General features: G+C 43.2%; 2 protein-coding genes across 2 annotated transcripts; one reads left to right on the top strand and one right to left on the bottom strand.

Moving 5' to 3' along the window:
• The first annotated feature begins 290 nt into the window (after window positions 1–290).
• On the top strand, window positions 291–4,665 carry TAPBPL (TAP binding protein-like). The gene is made up of 6 exons (XM_009993408.1): window positions 291–546; window positions 1,490–1,774; window positions 2,221–2,562; window positions 2,744–3,067; window positions 3,796–3,885; window positions 4,625–4,665. The coding sequence occupies exons 1-6, from the start codon at window positions 291–293 to the stop codon at window positions 4,663–4,665; spliced, it is 1,338 nt and encodes a 445-aa protein (XP_009991710.1).
• Window positions 4,666–14,735: 10,070 nt separating this feature from the next.
• On the bottom strand, window positions 14,736–21,421 carry ABHD10 (abhydrolase domain containing 10). Its single transcript, XM_009993407.1, has 5 exons — window positions 21,365–21,421; window positions 18,058–18,254; window positions 17,097–17,208; window positions 16,115–16,252; window positions 14,736–15,077 (listed from the first exon to the last, which is right to left on the bottom strand). Exons 1-5 carry the CDS (start codon window positions 21,419–21,421, stop codon window positions 14,736–14,738), a joined length of 846 nt encoding a protein of 281 aa, XP_009991709.1.
• Between the last annotated feature and the right edge of the window lie 83 nt (window positions 21,422–21,504).

Here is a 21,504-nt window from a genome sequence, read left to right as displayed (position 1 = left end):
GGTGAGCTGCGGGCGGCCGGGGAGGCGGGGTCGGGGCTTTCCCGGGGCCGGGCCGGGGCCTCCTGCGCTCACAACCCCCCATTCCTTCGGCGAAGGTATTCCAGTGGAAAATCAGGGGCTTCCTAAAGATTGATAGTGTTGCCGGGGGAGGGTGGTGCGGGGCTAGAGGGGTCTGCAGCCTGCAGGGCTGGGAGAGCAACCTCCAAGCTGCAGCCAGCCCCGCTGCCTCCCGATTATTTATCCCTACTGGCCATCCCGGAGAAGCTCGTACGCTGTTCTTTGTCGTAAGGATGCGGTTCTTTTCCTTCCCTAAAGAGCCAGCACCTCCGTTTCGCAAGGTGGACATCGCCCTGGGCTGCTCCTACGTGGGGGAAGATGCCAGAGGGTCTCTGCGTGCCTTCAGCAGCTTGTCATCCCAGCATCCTGCTACCCTCGTGTTGAGGGACATCAGCGTCAGGAACGACGGGAACTTGGGGGATGAAGCTGAGTACAAAATTCCACAGGCAAATCCTGACTTCTCTTTTCCTATTGTCTTTGAAGCCTCAGGTGAGTGAGAGAACTGGGGTGGGAGAGCTGCCACTGGGGTTTGGGCCACTTGTATGTACCAGGCATCGACATGATTTTTCTTTTAATTGAATTTAGGCAGTTTTTCAATGGCCACTAAAGCTTCATGCATGATTTCATTGAATTCAGGGGTTGGGACTTTAAGAAAGGAACTTGGTGGAAGGTGTTAGCTCACCCTGTTGAGGCACCTCTCTCCTACTGGGGCTATCCTAGATTGCCTATTTATTGGGAAATACCTTGAGAAATACAACTCAGGAATTATTCCACTATATGGTGTTACTGCACCCATAAAGAGCATTTACATCTTCAGTCAAGCAGATGCTTTTTCCTAGCAGGAAGTGTCATGGTAAGTGAAGCAGAACTCTCCTGCTGAGAAGGCTGGCTGTGTGCAGCTTGGCTCTCCTTACTTCACCCATGGGTGCCAACCTGCTTGCCCCTACATTGAAGCCCATGCCGTGACCAAAGGCACAGACACTGTGTGCATCCAGTACATACAGCCATTCTGCCTTCTTGCAATCCTTTCTTCCCTTATGTGGGATGTTTCAGTGTCCCCTTTCTTTCTGGATTCAGGCCTAAACTGAACAGCCAAGTCTTTACTGGGCATTTCTCATACACCGTTTGCTGGGCATACACAGCTTGTCTGTTCTGTTTATTCTCCTTTCTTAACAGCTTCCTATCTATTCCTGTCCTTGCTACTCCTATCTTGCAAGATCAAATGCAGCCAACAGGCACAGGGATGTAAGACAGTTGTGACAAACCTCTCCTATTCTTTGCAGGCCTTAATTTCTGATGCCTTGCCTGGCACTTCTGGACTCTGACTGACACCTGCAGCACATGCCACTTCTCCAAAAAAGAAATCTCATCATCTTGCGCTTCTTTTCCCATTTGGATTCAGATGGTTAAACCTCTTCTCCTCTCCCCACAGCCCCATCCGTCTCTGTCCCCCACGCAGAGTCCCTGCTGCACGCAGACTGTGGTGGGGAGGAGGTGAGCTGCGAGATCTCCCCATACAGCTTCCAGCAGGCTGGTGAGAGGCCCTGCCGTCTTTCCTGGTTCATGGCCACCCTGCAGCTCTCCAGTGGGATCAGTATCACCCTGGTGCTCAGAGGCCCCCACTGCATCAGCCAAGAGCAGGAGAAGGAGCACAATGCAACACTGCACCCAAAGCTGAGGATTCCTATGAGTAAAGAGGGGACAGTGCTGACCACAGGTGACCAGATGTCCAGGGTGCCCCCAAAGCAGTGAGGAACTTGAGGGGAGAGAAGCCCTGCCTGCCCACATGTCCCATGCCCCACCTCTCACCAGGACCTGAGGGCTGACAGGAATTGGTGCTTGGGGAAATAGGGGCCTCATGTATTGCCCCTCCCACACCTCCTCTCAAGGTTTCCCGTGCCCCAGCCCCTAGGGGTGACACACACCTTCAAGATCATGATGTGTACTTGGTGTTCACTTGTCTCCCTGCCCTGCTAATCTCACCAAACTGGCTTTCTCCAGCTCTTCATGGTTCCAGGTCCACATGGTTCCATATTGGTGCCTGTGCCTCCTTTTGTTGGGGAGTTCACTGCCAGCCCTTCCACCAGCCCTTCCCACCCAATAGTGCCTTCTTTAACTACATCTGTTTAACCTTCTGCTTGTCTGTGTCCTTTCTGTTTCTAGTTGAATTTCAATCATCATCACACAATACTTCCTTGCGTGTGCGTCTTGGCAGCTCAGTCACCCTTGATTGTCACTTTGCCTTGGCTCCCAGCTCTTGGTTCTTCTCCCTGGAGTGGAGGAGGCAGCATCGAGGCAGCGGCCGTAGCCTTTTTCAGTACCAGGTGGGGAGCACAAGCCCAGCAGCACAGCCAAAAGTCCATGTGGATGTGGTGGAGCTGCTGAGGAGCGGAGATGCATCACTTAACCTGCAAGAAGTCAGCGTAGGGGATGAAGGGACATATATCTGTTTGTTGTCTACCTCACTGCACCAGGCCCAGCACATCATCCAGCTGCAAGTGGCAGGTGAGGAAGACAAACATCTGGGGGCAACAAGAGTCCCATGTCCCCAGGCACTGAAACTTTGCCCTGCACGCTTAACATATCATACCCCATGTTCATTGTGACAACCAGCTTGTCTTCTCTCCCTTATGGATGGGGATTTCTATACCCTGCTAACTGTATGTTCCCTGTTTATCTCCTCCAGAGCCTCCAAGAGTTCATGTGGTTCCAGCAGTGGTGACATTCGAGAGGGGTGTGACAACTACTCTCACCTGCAACATTGCTGGCTATTACCCCCTGGACATCTCAGTGAGCTGGACACAGAAGACTCCTAAGGGTGAAGTGGAAATCTCTCTCTCAAACACACGTTTCTCCAGCCACCGGCAAAGCCGAGATGGCACCTACAGCATCACCTCCTACCTCAGCATCAGCTCAGCCACAGTGCAGGCACCAGCCACCTACAGCTGCCGTGTGTCACACATGGCCCTGGCAGAGCCCATCTCTGTGAGTGCCCATCTTAAGGCACCAGGTAAATGTCAGGGGCAGAGAGGCAAGTTCTTTGTCCTGCTCAGATGTCTTCATCAACCCACCACAGAGACCAAAACCTCTGAGTCACACCATATCTGCCTGTTTCTCCCTGCTTTCCTTCTGGTGTCCTCTCACACTTATTCTCTCTATCCAGCTCTTCCCTTTCTCTTCCTCAGCCTTTATTTCACTCCCTGAAGTTTTTTTGGGAACAAGTATCTCATTTCCTTCAGGGGAAAAGGGATTTTATGACCATTAAGTGGAGCAACAGAGCAAAAGTTGGTAGTGTAAGGGTTGGAGCCCACTGGGCAGGCAGAAGAAAACAGGCATGCCCCAAGGAGTTAGACAACCAGCTGGACTAGATGTTCATCTGGAGACCAGTGCTGCTTAGGAACTATAGTCCCAGCAGCACAAAAAAATCCTTCTTCCCATTGGAGCTTCTGGAGCACTCTCCCTGCTGATGGGAGATTGCTCCTGTGCCTTGTCTTGACCCAGCATGGAAAAAGCAAGCAATACTACAGTTTAATGAGTTATGACATGAGAGTAGAGCCAGTGTAACTGGCCCTGGGTCTGTGTGGCTTTAGCTCATGTGTGTCATGTCACATCTGTGTACCTGGCAAGAGCATGTACATGTTCAGGTGCTGGGGTAGATAGATTAACTGCGATGACTCCAGCCAACTGTTCAGCCACTCCAGCCAACTTAACTTCACTGATGCTCCTCTTCCTCTGCAGAGCAAACAGGATCAGAAGGACTATTGGGGGCTTTCATTGCTACCGTCATGTTCATCGTTGTCCTCTTCATTGTGCTCAGGAGAAGAGCAGGTAGGAGTTTATAGTGCTGAGCCACTTCCTTTGTGGGCGAGATGCAGCAAGGAGCATCATCCTCTCCACTGCACCCCCACTCAGGAGAGATGGAGATCAACATATCCCAGGATCTTGGAGGGAGAGGTGGGGAGCCGATGAGCTGGAGACTTATTTCTGGTGGAAGATGGGACTGATGTGATGTTTGTTACCTCTTTGGTCTTCATAGAATCATAGAATGGTTTACATTGGAAGGGACTTAAAGATCATCTAGTCCCAACCCCCCTGCCATGGGCAGGGACACTTCACACTTGACCAGGTTGCTCAAAGCTCCATCCAACCTGGCCTTGACCACCACCAGGGATGGGGCAGCCACAACTTCACTGGGCAACCTGTGCCAGTGTCTCATCACACTCACAGGAAATAATTTCTTCCTAATGTCTAATCTAAATCTCCCCTCTTCCAATTTAAGGCCATTCCCCCTTGCCCTATCACTACAAGCCCTTGTAAAAAGTCCCTCCCCAGTTTTCCTGTAGCCCCTTCAAGTACTGGAAGGCTGCTATGAGATCTCCTCAGAGCCTTCTCTTCTCCAGGCTGAACAGCCCCAACTCTCTCAGCCTGTCTCATAGCTGAGGTGCTCCAGTGCTCAGATAATTTTCCTGCATCTTACTTATTATTATTATTACTACTACTACTACTACTATTATTATTATTTCATTTTTTAATTATTATTTTAAAAAATTTTTTCCCCCCTTTTCAGCTAAACCGGACTCTGAGCAGCTTCTAAAGGCTTCAGAATAGAGGAAACCCTTTTGTCACCCACCTGCAACAATTTTCCTCCTATCTCTTTGACACATCATGCTAAGGAGAGCCAGCCCTTGCAGAAATGTTTAATGGATCAGTTAAAAGAGAGACTGGGTAAAATCCCAAGCCTATGTTACACGTGAAGTGAGAGCTGGTGGCTTGTCTACATTTTTTGGCCCATAAACCAACATAAAGGAAAGAAAAATAATGGAGAAATGGAAGAAATGCATTAGGAGTGGCCATATTCTTCAGGAGGAGAAATATACCATGGCATGATTTTATTTGACTGTCTGCTCTCTGATGCTCCCCACTAGAGTTGCTGTGAGAAGTCCACATTTACTGTTTCCCTGAAGGTCTCAAGCTAAATTTAGACCACAAAACCAAGTAAAGCTTGTACCCTAAAGCAGAAAAAGTAATACTGATTGATAAACAATGTGACCTTGTGTCTAACAACGTTACTTATATTTTAAATGTAGAACAAGTGATGACAGAAAATGTAACTAAGACATTAAAGGTTCATCAAAGACAAATTTGATCACGCTAGAAATGGATAAATAATATTTTATGTTCTGTGTCGCTAGGAGACAGCCATGCTGCCTTCCAAGGTCGAATGTGCTTTGGCCAAGTGCCACATGGCATTGCTGTCTGGCCACGTGAATTGAGAAGCAGGAATCTGGCCATTATCTGCTGAACTGCTAGGCAGAGCAACCTGTTATAAGGTATAGCATGTCAAGACAAATAAATACTAAATGTAGGTGTTTAAAACTAGTTATTTAGGAGAATTCTGCTCTGCACAACCAGGCCATGCTATGAAGAACTTCTGTCTTAACAGAATGTCCCCCATTCTGTTTTTAACATCCTGGTTATTCCTAACAAACCATAAAATTTGCATTTTCCCTGCATAAATTAAATGTTCTTTTTTTACCTCATTTCTCCAATTTCACAAGGTCTTTTGAATTCTAGTCCTATTCCCTAGTGTGCTTGAAGTCCATCTCTGCTTGGTGTTAGATGCGTGTCTAGTGGAATTTTCAATTTCAGCTTTCACTTCTCGTGTCCAGGGAACTGTTCCCTCCTTCCCATATACAAGAGATGAGTTAGGATTAGTAACCAGTCCAGGCTTTTACAGCTTAAAAGATTAGTCCACTGAAAGCAGATGTTTTGCTTTATTTTTGTTATTAAAAGCAAAGTTGCTGATGATTCCAAGACTGTAATTGTGTTAAACCTATAAAAACACACATGAAGACAAGGTCCCCAATTCAATTTGAGAAAAGAAGCCTCAGGGGAGACCTCATTACTGTGTTTCAGTACTTAAAGTGTGGTTACAAAAAAGATGGATACTCCCTTTGTACAAGGAGTTACATGGAAAAGGTGAGGGGTAATGGATACAAGGTACTCCTAAGGCTGTTCCAATTGGACACGAGAGGAAGATTTTTCACAATGAGAACAATTAAACACTGGACTAATCTCCCCAGGGAAGCAGTGAATTCCCCAACATGGGACACTTTTAGGGCTCAGTTGAGCCCGGTGCTGGGCCATCCTGTCTAGACCGTGTTTTTCAAGAAAGGTTGGGCCAGATGATCCTTGAGGTCCCTTCCAACTTGGAATTATATGATTATTTGATACAGGACGTGTGTCGTGAGTCAATGCCAGGGGGGCCACTGGCTGTCAGGTGCTTTCGTGACTTTCCCCCCCCAATTTGGAGGGGCTGTTGAATGAGACCGAGGGCTCACACGTGGTGTTCACCTCTCACAGAGGAACAGTCGCTGCGGGACCCTATTTTAGAGTGGTTGTTAGAATGCACCCCCACCATGCTCACAAATTGCTACAGAGACCAATGTTTGTTTTATGAGTTCACCGGTTTATTAAGGGTTAACACAAACGGAAGGATGAGGTTTAGGGAAAATATAAAAATGACAAATATATCAGGGCAGTAATGTGTCCTTTAGGGAGGTAATGCAAAAAGTGCTGTGCCCTTGAGGTGTTTGCTCTGAGGAAGGGTTGTGGATCAAAGGAGAGGGAGGGAGGAGTTGAGCCTGGCAGGACGGTTAGAGTGTGTGTGTGAGTGTGTGTGTGAGTATGTTTGTGTGCATGTGTGTGCACGTGCGTGTGTGCGTGCGCGTGTGTGTGAGTGTGCGTGTGTGTGCGCGTTTACCCTTCCGTAGCGTGTGGCTCCTTAGATGCGGCTTCTTTTCCAGCTGGCAGGGCTCGGCAGCAGGTCCCTGGAGGGGCGGCTTCCCAGTAACAAGGGTGACCCCCCAGCAGCCCGAGGCCTTCTAATGTGGTATTGAAAGAGCAACCATTTTGCAAAAAGTAAAGGCAAGCTCAACATTATCTTTTCAACATAGGTTCCCCTTGTTTGATTATGCCTCTTCTTGTTCAGTTTAAGCTAGCAAAATAGATCCAACCTTCTAAGTGCGTTGGTTTAGGTGTACCGTATGAACATAGCTGAAGCTCTGCTGGTACGTGCCTCAGAGAGAGCACGTGTTAACTAGAAGTAAAGTATTTAAATAAACTGTGTTTGCCTCAGCCTCACATTGTCTCATAGCTGCATATTCTGCCGCACTTCCAAAGCAACTGTGAAGGAGAGCTTCTCTAGCGCAGGTACTAGAGCACAGATGCCTTGTTTGGTCAAAAACCTTTTCTGGAAAGTGACAGACAGCACATGAAAGGTCACTCTCAACCCTGAAGGTCAGTGTGCAGGCCATCTGGGGCAGAGCAAGGGACTGGAACACCATGATGGTCACAAGTATCAGTCTTTATTATTAGGTTACATAGCATTCTTACACCTTTTTCTCCTGTCCACACGCCTTATGCCTCCTTCCCATTGGTTAACAGCTTCTGTTCACACGTTCTATCTTACTTTGTGATAGGTTACAAGCTACGTTTTCTTACAAGAATTTCCGTATCTCTCTCATACCTTCTTTTCCTACAAAGATGTTTTTCTCTAACTGCCAAGGGCACGGCTGTGGTTTGTCTAGATCAAGGCTGCCTGCAGCCCATAGCTGATGCCCACAGCCATCTCCTGCCATGCACCTACACACCATTAGAATCACATATAAGTGGCCCCATTGCAAGGCACCACAGTAAGGACAGGCTTAGCAAGGATTGCTTCTTAAACTGTAGAGATGACACTCTTGAAACATTTGAGAATGAGAACTCTGGAAATGTCAGAAGTCCTGAGAGTTGTGCTCACCCTTACATGTAATTATAGAATCATAGAATCACAGAATGGTTTGGTTTAGAAGGGACCTTAAAGATCACATAGTTCCAAACCCTTGCATCAGCAGAAACACCTCCCACTAGACCAGGTTGCTCAGAGCCCCATTTAACCTGGCCCTCAACACTTCCAGGGATGGGGCCTCCACAGGTTCTCTGGGCAATCTGTTTCAGTCTCTTGCCACCCTTACAGTGAATAATTGCCTCTTAATGTCTATTCTGTATCTCCCCTTTTCCAACTTTAATCCATTCCCCCTTGTCCTCTTGCTACAAGCCTTTGTAAAAAGTCCCTCCCCAGTTTTCCTGTAGGCCTCTTTCAGGTACTGGAAGGCTGCAATTAGGTCTTCCTGGAGCCAAGTTGCCAAGTTAATCACAAGCCAGCTTAGGAGGAGTCCTTATTTCGTGTTTGAAGTGTTACAATGATACAGCTCCCTGCAGTGGGGAAAGCTGTTCTTTATGGAGCTTGTTCCCACCTTGGTACCATATGCTCAGGCTGAGAAGCTTTCAATTCCACCTGTCACCCTCAGCCTCTTGCAGACTGATAGTGAAGTGCCTAATGCACAGGAATAATCCAAAGCTAAAAACCCTCTCCCGTAGTCCCCTGGGCAAGGACAGACAATCGCAGAGTCACAGACTGATTTGGGGTGGAAGGGACCTTAAAGATCATCTAGTTCCAACCTCCTGCCATGGGCAGGGACACCTCCCACTAGACCAAGTTGCTTCAAGCTCCATCCATCCTGGCCTTGAACACTTCCAGGCAGTTGCTGCTCCTTCTTCCCACTGCCAGCATCTATATTTCATCAACAAAACTTGATTTGAATCAAGATAAACTAGAGAAATTACTCACTCAAGCCTTGCATGCAACAGGAAACAGACTTCCACACTGACTATAGACACAACACCAAACTTTCCCACATCTCCAGTGTCTTGGTCAGTGAACTGAAAGGAAACACTGCAACTCCCTTGGTAGGAGAAGTGGGCTGGGACAAAGCATCAGGGCCAGCATTCACAGAATAACAGTGTGGTTTGGGTTGGAAGGGAGCTCTGGAGATCACCTAGCCCAACCTTTTGCTAAAGCTGGTTCACCTAGAGCAGTTTGCACAGAACCACATTCAGGCAGGTTTTGGATATCTCCAGAGAAGAAGACTCCACAGCCTCTGACTGTACCTTTCTTCCAGGTAAGAAACTTGAAACAGCAAGCTTCCCTTTGTAATCACAGCCCTTGGTTGGATCAACACAGCTAGCAGTAGATGGGTCACACATACACGCAGTAAGATGACTCTCACATGGATGCAGCTTCTTGAAAGCCCACAAACAACAGGTAGTTCTTCTCAATACCTCTCTTCATAGAGAAGGTCATCTCAGCTAGATGATAGCTGCTTCTCCTCCCTAGCATTGCCTGTGGGAACACTGCCCCATGGCTTCTCTCTGGGAAAAGTAGGAAATGCTGGCCAAAGACTTGTCTTCACTAGTGCTGGACAGTTGCTTCTCTTGCTTAGTAACAGCAATCTTCTGTGCTGATCACTTTCTCTGACCTGTCCTTCATCTGAACTTCAATGACATGAGCAGTGAAAAGCTACAATGGGTAATGAACCTGTAACATTCTCTACCCTCTCACTCTCAAAAAAACCCAAACAAACCAACCAACCACTCCCCCCAAAAAAACCCCAAACAATAAAGAAACCCCAAAATGAAAAAAGCAAACAGAAAGGAGAAAGAAGAAAAGGGAAAAGAAGAAAGAGATACAAGGAAAAAGAAAAAGAGAAAAGGGAAAAGGATTGAGGTTATCTTTTTCCAAAGCTCCAGCTTTATTACAACCACATCCTAATTTGTGTCCTAGACAAAATCATGGGCCACATGCTTCCTTCGAGAGCACGATGTGTCACACAAAGTCAGTCCAGCTCCTACCCACTGCCAAAACACTCTCCTCCTCCCAGATCAGCTGAAAATTCAGCTTCTCCCAGCACACAGAATGGTGGGTTCCCATGCATCTCCCTTCAAGGAGTGACCAGCAGATGCTGAAAAAAAAGCTGATGCTCCCTCTGGATGAAAAATTAACTGAGAAGCTCAAAAATCCCATCTGGAGTGGTGAGGGCTGATTTTAGCCTCTGGGACCAGCAGTAGGTGCCATCAGTTCCTGGTGAATAGAGATAGCAGAGAAATTAAGACCATACCCAACCATTTACCCAGGTGGATGCAATGGTTGCAGCACTGGGAGCTCTTTCTACCCCTAAAACCCCTGAATAGGGAGTGGAGGAAGAAGAAGGCCACCACCAGCAACTTCATTTCTGGTGCTGTTACAAACACACCCCTCTGTCCCTGCTGCTGTCCTCTTCGTCAGTAGCTGGGCTAAGGTGTCAGGACACTCTGCAGGTCCCAGCTGGCTCCAATGCTACCAGGCACCATTTATCCAAGCACGCATCCAAATTCTCAGGAGGCTGACCACAGCACACACCTCCCTTAGTCTTGCAGGTAATAGTATGGATTTCACAGCCTGCTGGGATGTCCTGGTTTAGTTCAAGTTGAAGAGTGGAAGAACCTCCAAGCAGCACCACCAGCAGGGAAGAAAGGCACAGGAAAAAGGGGCTGAAGTTTCAGTTCTCCTGGCTTTTGTAGAGTATGGCAGGAAGCGGGAGGGAATACTGACCCCTCTCTGTTCCAAGCCTCCCAAGTCCTTTGGGGTCCTAAAGATCTGCTCTCTAGTTCCTCTAGCTGGGCTAAGGTGTCAGGACACTCTGCAGGTCCCAGCTGGCTCCAATGCTACCAGGCACCATTTATCCAAGCACGCATCCAAATTCTCAGGAGGCTGACCACAGCACACACCTCCCTTAGTCTTGCAGGTAATAGTATGGATTTCACAGCCTGCTGGGATGTCCTGGTTTAGTTCAAGTTGAAGAGTGGAAGAACCTCCAAGCAGCACCACCAGCAGGGAAGAAAGGCACAGGAAAAAGGGGCTGAAGTTTCAGTTCTCCTGGCTTTTGTAGAGTATGGCAGGAAGCGGGAGGGAATACTGACCCCTCTCTGTTCCAAGCCTCCCAAGTCCTTTGGGGTCCTAAAGATCCGCTCTCTAGTTCCTCTTATAGGTGTCAACAACCTGCTGGGTCCACTCATACTGTAACAGCCACAAGTGCAGACAAATGATAAACACATTTTTGCTGTATGTTCCTTTCCACCCAAAATACTGTATGAAGCAACAACACCATTAGTTATCCACATTATGAGGAGTCACCGTTTGACTCGGGATCGACAACAACATTCTCGATCCCCTCCCCCTCCCACCCAGGTAGGAAAGGAGAGACAGAAAAAGAGAGAGACTTGGCTGGATTGAAAACTAAACTACACAGCTTTAATTAAACACTAGCGATATAAGAAAATATGTACAATTATATATATAAATCTGCTTAGGAAATGTACAAAACCCCTATTGCTTCCCCCCACCCCCAGCAACTCCCATAGCACTCTCCTTAGCTGTGAACAGTCCCGAAAAGCTCAGGCTCCCCTCTCCCTCTCCGAATCCCGGGCCCAGAAACAGTTGGGGCTCGCTTTTACTGCACTCTCAAAAAGAACAGAAAAGAACAACAGAACGAGAAAATGATGGAAATTAATGGAAAAAGGAATGACAGGAGAAAATGAGCAAATAAAAGAACTACAGAACGAGAAGAGTCTGCAAATTAATGAAGAAAAGAACGACAGAATGAGAAAATGAGGAAATAAACGAATTAATGAATGATGGAACAAGAAAATGATGCAAATGAACGAATAAAAGAATGACAGAATAATAAATGTATGCAAATGAATGAAAAAAAGAATGACAGAATGAAAAAAATGAGCAAATAAAAGAAACAGAACGAGAAAATGATGCAAATCAATGAATAAAAGAACGAGCAAACTAGAAAATTATGCAAATAAATGAATAAAAGAGCAAGAGAACAAGAAAATTATGCAAATGACTGAATAAAAGAACCACAGAACAAGAAAATGATACAAATGAACGAATAAAAGAATGACAGAACAAGAAAATGAGCAAATAAACAAATTAAAGAATGACAGAATGAGAAAATGATGCAAAAGAACGAATAAAGGGAAGACAGAATGAGAAAACGTTGCAAACAAAGAACAACAGAATGAGAAAATGATACAAATGAACAAATAAAAGAATGACAGAGCAAGAAAATGAGCAAATAAAGAACAACAGAATGAAAAAATGATGCAAAAGAATGAATAAAGGAAAGAATGAGAAAACATTGCAAACAAAGAACGACAGAATGAGAAAATGACGCAAATGAATGAATAAAAGAACGACAGAATGAGAAAATAATGCCATGCAGCATATGTCTGCCAAAACACTGAGACAGGTTGAATAAATTACATTTTGAACACTGACCTTTTGCTGCTCTTTTACAATTTCTGCTAGGAATACCGAATTTAGAAAATGGTAAGAATGCAGGGAGAAGGGCACCACCCTCCCTAGGATTAAGTTTCAGTCATGTTGTGGTTTGAGCAACCAATTCTGCAGTTTTGCATCCTAAAGAATGGTTTCAACCCTGTTACGCTGCTTTCTCCCATCCAGAATAAAAACTCCACAAAAAACACCACCAAATAAACCAACCTGAAAACTACTCACACAACTCCTATACTAATTATTTTTCTGTAAGTTAAGGTGAAGCTTTGAGTGAATGCAACATAATTATTTCAAGAGCATCACACAGCTACAGTTTGTGTAGACTTTTAAAGACTTTTCCCTTTCTGGAGTGCTACGGTTCAATTGAATGTTTATAGGTATAACTCCCAATTAAAAAAATATCTGAAAACTTTTCAGTTACTTTAATACACGTGAACAAAAAGTACATCAATCACAACTGGTCACTTTTGGCCTTAATTAAAATGAATGACTTTGGAAATATTGCAGTCCACTTCTTTCAACTTTTTCTTCCACTAAGAGACAAACCAATCTAAAGATGTGACAAAAGTGGATTAAAAAAAATTGTCATAGGTAAGCTAAGAGCAGATAGTTTTGAATTTAACTTAATTTTTATTTGATTGTGCCTTTAAAATTAAAAAAAAAACACCCTATTTTTTCAGATTTTATTAAATGCAAGTCACACGAATACACATAAAGAGGACAACTGTTTAACAACACATAAAGATGAGCACAGCTCAGCCTCCAGGAATGACTGAGCAACATGCATAAAAGATCAATTAATTTTTCTCAGAAGTAAAATACATGTTTCAAAGAGTTTTAAAACTTAAGAAAGTAGCACATTGCATACTTGTAAAGAAAGAAAAAACTATTCCCTTTGGAAATACTTGGAAATAAGTTTTCATGGAATGCTGTAATTCCTCAAACAAGTATTCTGAGCTGGATTAACTGAATTAGGGAATTGGTACAACTGAATTAGAAGGACTGCATCTAAACTAGAGCCATCTTTTTTACTCTTGTACCAGAATTCAATTTTTTTACATCACAGCTTCCTGTTTTTTTCTGTATTGAAACCTAAATAAAACTGTACTTCACAAGAATTCATGGGCCATTTAGAGTGCTTTTGTTTTGCTGCTGATTTTGGTTTTCTGTTTTAGTAGTTTGTTTTCTGTTGGGTGGTTGTTTTTTTTTTAATTAAAACCCACTACCCTCAGCAAAGCTTTTTATTACTTACCTCTACTGATAATGCACTTTTTCTGACAATGCTAACACTGAAAAATACAAACCTTCTAGAAATACCTTACCCTCAGGAGTTTTAGTCTTTTAAGGTAGCAGCAGTGAGGCTATTACGCCAGAGAAAACTATATGCTTTTGATTGATGTTTCATGTTAAGACTGGCCTGAACTAATTCCAGCCTCTCACCTAATTCTTTCTCAGGAGTATGAATGGCACCAAATTTTTGGACAAAAACCAGGTAATAGTTACATTTACAAATAAATCCATTTCCTATTACATCCTAATGATGTACATTACAAGAATTATCCAGCGATCAAATGTCTGTTACAGGCTTTCAGGCTTGCAGTCGTGCACCTTTAATTCCTAACCCTGGAAGACACTACTCCTAATAATCTACAGTTCTCAAGTCACAGAACAGAGGCAGTGATGCCCTATGGTCCTGTACTGCCTACTTTTAAAAGGGTTACTATAAAAAAGTAACCGTATTAATCCAGTTTTAGTTTACACCATGATTATATATTTTTTCCTTAATAGTAGGCCCACTAACAAGCTCTTACAAAGATAGCCTGGGGAAGAGGACAGAAAACCCTGCCGATAAGCACAGATAAGAGAGCTCCACCTGCACTTTGAGGCCCTGCATTCTTCGTTTACTTCTTCCTTATTGCAGTACCCCAAGCACACCACCAGGGGGTGCCTTTCACTTTGCAACAGTACTTCAGAACAATGTAATCATGTATCTGAACTCTGTTTCTTATGCTTCATTGTTACTCACTACTACTAATAATAGTAACTTCAGTTTAGTAACTTGCACCCGGTTTCAGGCATAAGAACGTTACAGCAAAAGGACAGGATGGAAAAGGTATCCAGAGCCATGGAAATGTAAAGTTCTATGGTACAGGCCAATAGTAACAAAAATGAATCAGTGTTTCAGTACAAAAGTACAGGAAGCTTGTGAAAAAAAGCTTAGGTGCTGAAGGAGAGATTCTGAACAAAACAGCAGCACTCCTTCACATTTTGGACTGTCTGTGCAAATGCAGTGTTAATAAAATACCTGTCTTAGAAACAGAGGTAAGGAAACACCTCAGCTCCTACTGTGACAGTCACAGGCCTGGCATCATCTTGTTAAGGACTGGATTTCTGCTACTCAAGGAAAAGAGTCAGGAGTACAGTTCATGCATGTATGCTACTCTGCAGCTTATGCTAGTGTTGCCAGCTTGTCAATTAAATCATCAACAGTGTTCACAAGAAGCTTTGTATCCTCCTTCTCGCTCATGCGATGCCGGCCGCTTTTGCGGAGGATGACATCCACGTCCTTGCTCAAAACACGATCAGCAACTTGCATAGAGATCTGCCAAGGGACGTCATCATCCTTCATGCCATGAATGAGTCGGATGGGACACGTTATGGGAATAGGACTATTTAGCACACAGTGATTTTCTGCTTCTCTTATAAAGTTGTATGTCAAGGAGTAATACCCTTCCTCATTGTGCTTTGTTGGAAACTTCCATTCACCTTTTTCTTCTATTTCTTTTTGTGCCTGTAAAAAAGAACAGACAAGATGGATGTTATGAGTTCTTTAGAGTCCCTATTTCTGTTCTAAATGCAGCACAGCTTCCCTAAGCTTAAAATTTCACTTTGCCCATTTTTATTAGCAGACAAGGTATATTCCTGTCCACCTTCCAGTGTCTGAGAAGACAAAACCCCCACTATGTCACAAAAGCTAATCTGCACATCTCTCCTGCAAATGAACCTAGTTAGGATTCACAAAAGAAAAAATTTTCTCAGCTAGAATCTATCAGAAAGAAAAAGAGGTACAGCCACAATAAACAGGAAGTCTCTGGGGCTTCAATCAGTTCACTGACTGCAGACAAGGAGAATCCTAGGAAATTGTCCAGTGATCAGCCTTTTCAGTCTTTGCCAAAGTAGCGGTGTCTAAACATTCTATTTCCAGAATCCTACCTTAGTCTTAAATAGCAATACTGACACTACACAGAGCCTTACAAAAAAAAACAAAAATAAAAAGATCAGGATAATATTTTATTCTGAAGTATGAGCTATTTGTTGCCATGTTTGTCACATTGTAACACCCTCTTTTCCTGAAGACTGGACACCACCATAATCAAGGAAGCAACTCAGAAAGACTTCCCACCATGCTGGTCTGAAGAATTCCCCTTCTATACAAACAGCCTGTGTCAGATTCATGTCATTCAATGTCATCTCAATTGCTTTAGCAGCTACTTCCTTGAAAGCACAAGTATTCAACTATAATGCAAATATGAGATGTTCAACAGTGAAATATAAAAGGACTGCACAACTGCAGGGATCTGACTTCATGTCCTATATGCCACAGTAATAATATAAACACATTCTAGGTAGTGCTCAAACGAGCTCCATACTAGGAGCACAGTATTTTGCAGACTTTTGGATCAATGTAAATTTTTGGCTTACCTCCACCACAAACACAGAAGAATTATCAGAAGATTTGCAGGAAAACTACCATCTGAACAACAGAATTTTTTAAATGCTTCATAGAATTTTTTTTAGATGCCACAAAAGCAAATAATCAGCATTTACCTCAATTGGAAGCTTCTTAAAAGTTGTTATGAGATGGTCTGCTGCTACAGCTACTCCAACTAGAGCAGCTACTTTTTCTGGTCGTGCTATTGCAGCATGAATCATCAGCCATCCACCCAAGCTGGAGCCCACCAGAATCTTAAAAGAGAAAAAATAAGATATTATATTATAGGAAACAGCTAATTATATTTTTTCTTATACAAAACATCAGTTTTCATTTCAACTACTTAATCCTTGGGCATAATCCTGCTGTCCTTACCCAGGCAGAACTGCTGTCACTTCCAGTAGAAATTTTGCCTGAGTAAGCACCACAGGATCTGGCATAATTATTTTTTTTTTAATTTTTTTTTTGGTCATGGCTGGTTGTTGCTGAGACTGAAACACTGTAAACAAAATGAGAATTGAAATAATTCAGTATTACATGCGTACATTATGTTTCCTTCTTAAAATAAATGCACATGGTAAAGGTTCAGTGCAGCAAAAGCAGGTCAACAAAAGCAAACCATAACACAAATTGTTTTAAAAACAATACTAGGCATTTCCAGGTTGCAGGAGATTTCAAGTTTCTTAGTCATTTCTAAAGTAATTGAAAAAGTCAAATGCTGCTTCTGCTGATTTTTAAAAAACTATTTTATCATATAGAGCATATATTAACTTGTAACATTCCTGCAAATCCTTTTATTAAGGTGGAACCTCCACCATGAGGCTTTCTCAGACTCCAGGGGACAACATCACTGCTCTGAGAAGGAGGCTCTAATAAACAACCTCCAGAAGGTCCCACCAAACCACCTTTCCTGGATTCTGTGATCTACCTGCTTGCAGAAGAAGTCCTATGAATAGGACCTCTTACATTATTCACTTGAAAGCAAGCAGGTGTAAACTGTTAAATGGAAGCTACTGTTGACCAGAGCTATTATGGCATATTTTTGATTAATCTTCTACTTACTATATAACCATACCATATTTAAAATTAAAATATAACCTGTGGTCCATCTGTAAGTTCATCCAGTATACAAAGAACATCATTTCTCCACTTCCCAATTGTACACTCCTCAAGGTTACCATCTGAACTTCCACATCCTGTAAAATCAAATCTGAAAAAGTAACCATCAAAATGAAACTCATGGTACTGTCTGCAGCAAAATAGAAGCTAAATAAACAGCACCAATGAATCAAATCAAGCAAGGGACAAGATACTGCACTGGGTATTTCATTACCTGGTCCTGCATATCACTAGCATCAAAAATCACAAGAAAAGAAGTTTAAATACAGCAGATACAATTAATTGATGCACCACTTTCTTGCTATTTGATGCAACAATACCCAAATTTAACAGGATATGCCCCTGACAAACAATTTCCCTTACAGTCCAAACTCAATATGCTTCAATTTCAAAGATATATTTAAAATTCACAAACTCTCTTTTTTTTTGTCTCTTTCAAACACTGTTCCCAACTACAAAGATTTCTGATACTCAGCACTTGACCTAGTCTATCAAGGACAGTATCACCAAGTACATGCCTGTTCCTCTAAACCCACAGAAGGCACTGGACATCTTCAAATGCTTTGAGAGTCAAGAAGCCCTCTTATAGTGATAATTTACAGAAATTAGAACTACAGGTGCTAAACCAAATTTTTTCCATGTTTTCTTTCCTTCCTTTTTCATTTTTGTGCCCGTAGCCTTAATAAAACACATAGTATAGACTACAGAAAATTATCAGAGAATTTCCCGAATTACTTTTAGAATACATTCTCCTGATTTACCGCAGTTTCTCTTCATGTAGACAGAAAGCCTACATTTGAAACGGAAGAAAGACACTTCTTAGCTTGTGTACAATACAGTGAGCATTCTAAACCAAACACCAAAGTTTACATCCTTTTGGCAAAATCCCTTCCCCCAGCCCATGACACTTTTTTTCTCAAGAACAACCCTGTTAATGTACCTGACGAAGGCATGACCTAGAGAGTTGCAGAAATCTTCAAGGGCAGTTGCTTTCTGACCGTTCATATTTGAATTAAAGCCTGGAAGGAAAATAACCCCTGGATTCCTGCCTTTTAGTTTATGATAAGCAAGTTTTGGCCGATCTGGTCGAGTAAGAAAGCTGATCGATGATTTCAGCCTGTGAACTAATAAAAAGAGCTATTTAGTACAATCCTCATGTTGGCAGAAATACTACTAATTTATAAAATTAGGATTCAGGAAATATGGGCATATAATGTGTAAAAAAAGATACTCTAGCTCAAGAGAAAGAAGTATCACCTATACTTCTCAATGACTACTAGTATTGATCAACCTGACAGGGAAGGCTGATTGTGATTGATGTCTAGTGATAGGACAAGGGGCAGTGGGTGCAAACTGGAATACAGGAGGTCCCATGTAAACATCAGAAAAAAACTTTACTGTGAGAGTGACAGAGCACTGGAACAGGCTGCCCAGAGAGGTTGTGGAGTCTCCTTCGCTGGAGACATTCAAAACCCACCTGGACACGTTCCTGTGTGATGTGCTCTGGGTGACCCTGCTCTGGCAGGGGGGTTGGACCTTTCGAGGTCCCTTCCAACCCCAAAGATCCTGTGATTCTGTAATTCATTCTCAAATCATCAAAAGCCAACAATGCAAATTCACTCAGGAATTGGCTGACTGAAGACAAATGCTATGATTTCCCGTATTTCATCTGTCCTCATGTTTTATACCATCTGGAAGAATTTACTCATTTCACATGAAATAATATTTTTTCATCATCTTAGTATAACTTTCTATTTTTGCTTTTTGTTTTTCTAGACTAAATTTAAAAAAAAATAATAATTTTGAGACTAAAGTACTGTATGCAATAGTAATGTTAAAAGTATATAAGGTAACAATTTTTTAATGCAAAAGTAAAACTGAAGGTCAAAACTTCATCTGTGTCAAACCCCCAAATCCAGAAAATCTATAAAGGAGGTGTACAACAGCAAGTTAAAAGGTGGGAACTGGCAAAAAAAAATCTTGTAACTTTCTCAATAGGATTAAAATAAAACAACTTTAGCATTGTTTAAAATCAAATTAAATAAATAACATCTAGCCTTTTTCATAATATAATCTACAGCTATTTCTGCTTAAAGATTATTACGAGGAACACTGAAAAACTAGGCTCATTTTAACACTATCTCAACATCACTCTTTTTCTCAGATATAAAGCACAGAAAGTAAAAACAAACAAAAAAACCCCCAAACCCAAAGCTATTTTCTGTCAAAAGAGCAAGACATTAAAGGCATCACATAAGAAGACAGAGGTGACGACTGCAGAGCTATGATCTTCTCACGCATCTCCAAAAGAGGCACAGATATCCCACTAAGTGATTTGGTGTATTCTTGCTGGAGAGCCTACATTATTCCAGTATTCAAACTGTTCTGTTTATCCAGAATGAAATCACTCTTAGCCAGCCTTAGTATTTTGCAAAGGCTTTAAAAATGGAAGATAATTTAGTGCAACTTCTGCCAAAGTAATCTGCAACATATCACGTGAGAGTTTTCCTGCCAGCTTATACTTGAAATTATTTGGTTTTTAGTTCAACATAACAAGCCAGATACATTTGGAAAGCAAACAGTAGGTTGGACTCTTGTTATTCACATTACTAACCATCAAAAAAATCCTGAATTGGTCTTAAACAATGAAAAAATATTAACAAAAGAAATGCTAGCTAATAAATAAATATGCTGAATCTCAACAGCTGCCACAGTATTCAGCGTTTAACAATCAACTGTACCTCTCCTGTGAGGGCAACTGGTTGAGAGGTGTTATCAAGACCTAATCTGCTCTATTATCCCACTCAGCAAGATAATCTGTTAAACTGAAAGCTTGGTCGAGACTTTCAAGGCTTTCACATTCTTAATCCTTAGATTAGAAGACGACTGGTTCTTTCACACTGCAAATCAATAGTGGGGTGCAAAACTATACAACACCAAATACATCAGGTCTTCCTAGTGGTATGACTGGATAAATCCTCCAAAAAAGGGCCATGCAAGTATCACATCAGATACATTTAAGAAACACTTAAATGTTCCACAGCTTTGAGTTCTGTTTTCCCACTGTCAGAGAGAGTAGATTCAAGAGATTTTGGGGGGTTTGCTTGTTTGTTTTTAAACTTGCATGTGCATAAGTAGATGTGGATGCACAGATGAAGCAGGATGAGGCTGGTATTCAGTGCATGGAAACAATTCCATTTGAACTAGAGGTTAAAACCATTAAATCTTTACTGAAAAGATGGGACAGTTATTTATCCTACTGATGCACCAATTATTATAAAGGAGAATAAATGCCACAGTAAAGGTCTATCTATTCAGATGCATCCATGCTACAGCTTTTGGTTTGTGTATGTCTCTATCAGTGAGCCAGTCACTTCTTTTCCTATTACCTGCCAGTAACAGAGGAGATACAACAAGAGGTGCTAAACCTGTCAGAAGAAGAATTGGGAGTATTTTTTTTCCCTCCTTAAGCCTGGATAACCACCTCTGAAGCCACTGGTTTTACATCATGCAGCACCCTGCAGGAGCCCTCAAACCATTCTGACACTTGGGTAGGCTTTCAGCTGCAGCTACAAGACACAGCTGTTACCTGAGTGACTTCACACACCAGTATTCCACATTTAATGAGCTACTCTAAGCTCACCAGCAGCAACCCTAACCTGAATAATGCAAAACCCTCAAGCAACCTTCCCAGCCAATCCAAAGGCAAGATTCACTTCCCTTTGGACAGTCAAAAACACCAATAACTGAACAGCTACCCAGAAACTTCTCCTCCTCTTTTCAGGGAAAGACCTTGGTAAGAGCAGGGAAGCACCTCTGAGGGGTGCAAGGTGGTACTTGGTGGGAAGGGAGGGAAGGAAGCATAAAAAACTCCACTGTATTCAGGTTTTTAAGCAGATACAAAATGCCACCCTCAGTGGCATGTACGTTTTACTCATTCGTACAGTGAGTAGCCTCAGCTGAACTACCTCATCACCAAGAACAGCTGTCAGAGTTAAGGCAACGGATGCACTGGACAGGTCAGAGAAGGGGCACGACGCGTTTGGGAAGAGGATCAAACGCGGACGCCAGGAAAGCTGCTCAGGTCCCCGAGGAAGCCACACACGCGTCCCACAAACCCAACTGGCCCGATCCCTCGTATTTCCAGCTCCTCAGAAAGCAGCAGCAGGAGCTTAAAGGAGCCGAACACAGGTGGGAAACCAGTTGCTCTGCAGGGGTCTGCGGGGCCTGCTCTCCCCTGTGCGCACCCCCCGCAACACCCCCCGCAGGCTCTGCGGGGACGGAGGGCCCGCATCGCCCCGCATCGCCCCTATCCCCGCCAGCGGGAACGCGCCCCGAGCACCACAGGGGGGTCGGGGCGGGGGGGGGGGGGTGGGCCCACGCCTGG

The sequence above is a fragment of the Chaetura pelagica genome, unplaced genomic scaffold, assembly GCF_000747805.2.
Source record: "Chaetura pelagica isolate M959 unplaced genomic scaffold, ChaPel_1.0 scaffold101, whole genome shotgun sequence".
NCBI classification, from domain to species: domain Eukaryota; kingdom Metazoa; phylum Chordata; class Aves; order Apodiformes; family Apodidae; genus Chaetura; species Chaetura pelagica.
The sequence above is the reverse complement of the archived record's forward strand: the minus strand, read 5'-3'. Positions and strand labels throughout refer to the sequence as shown.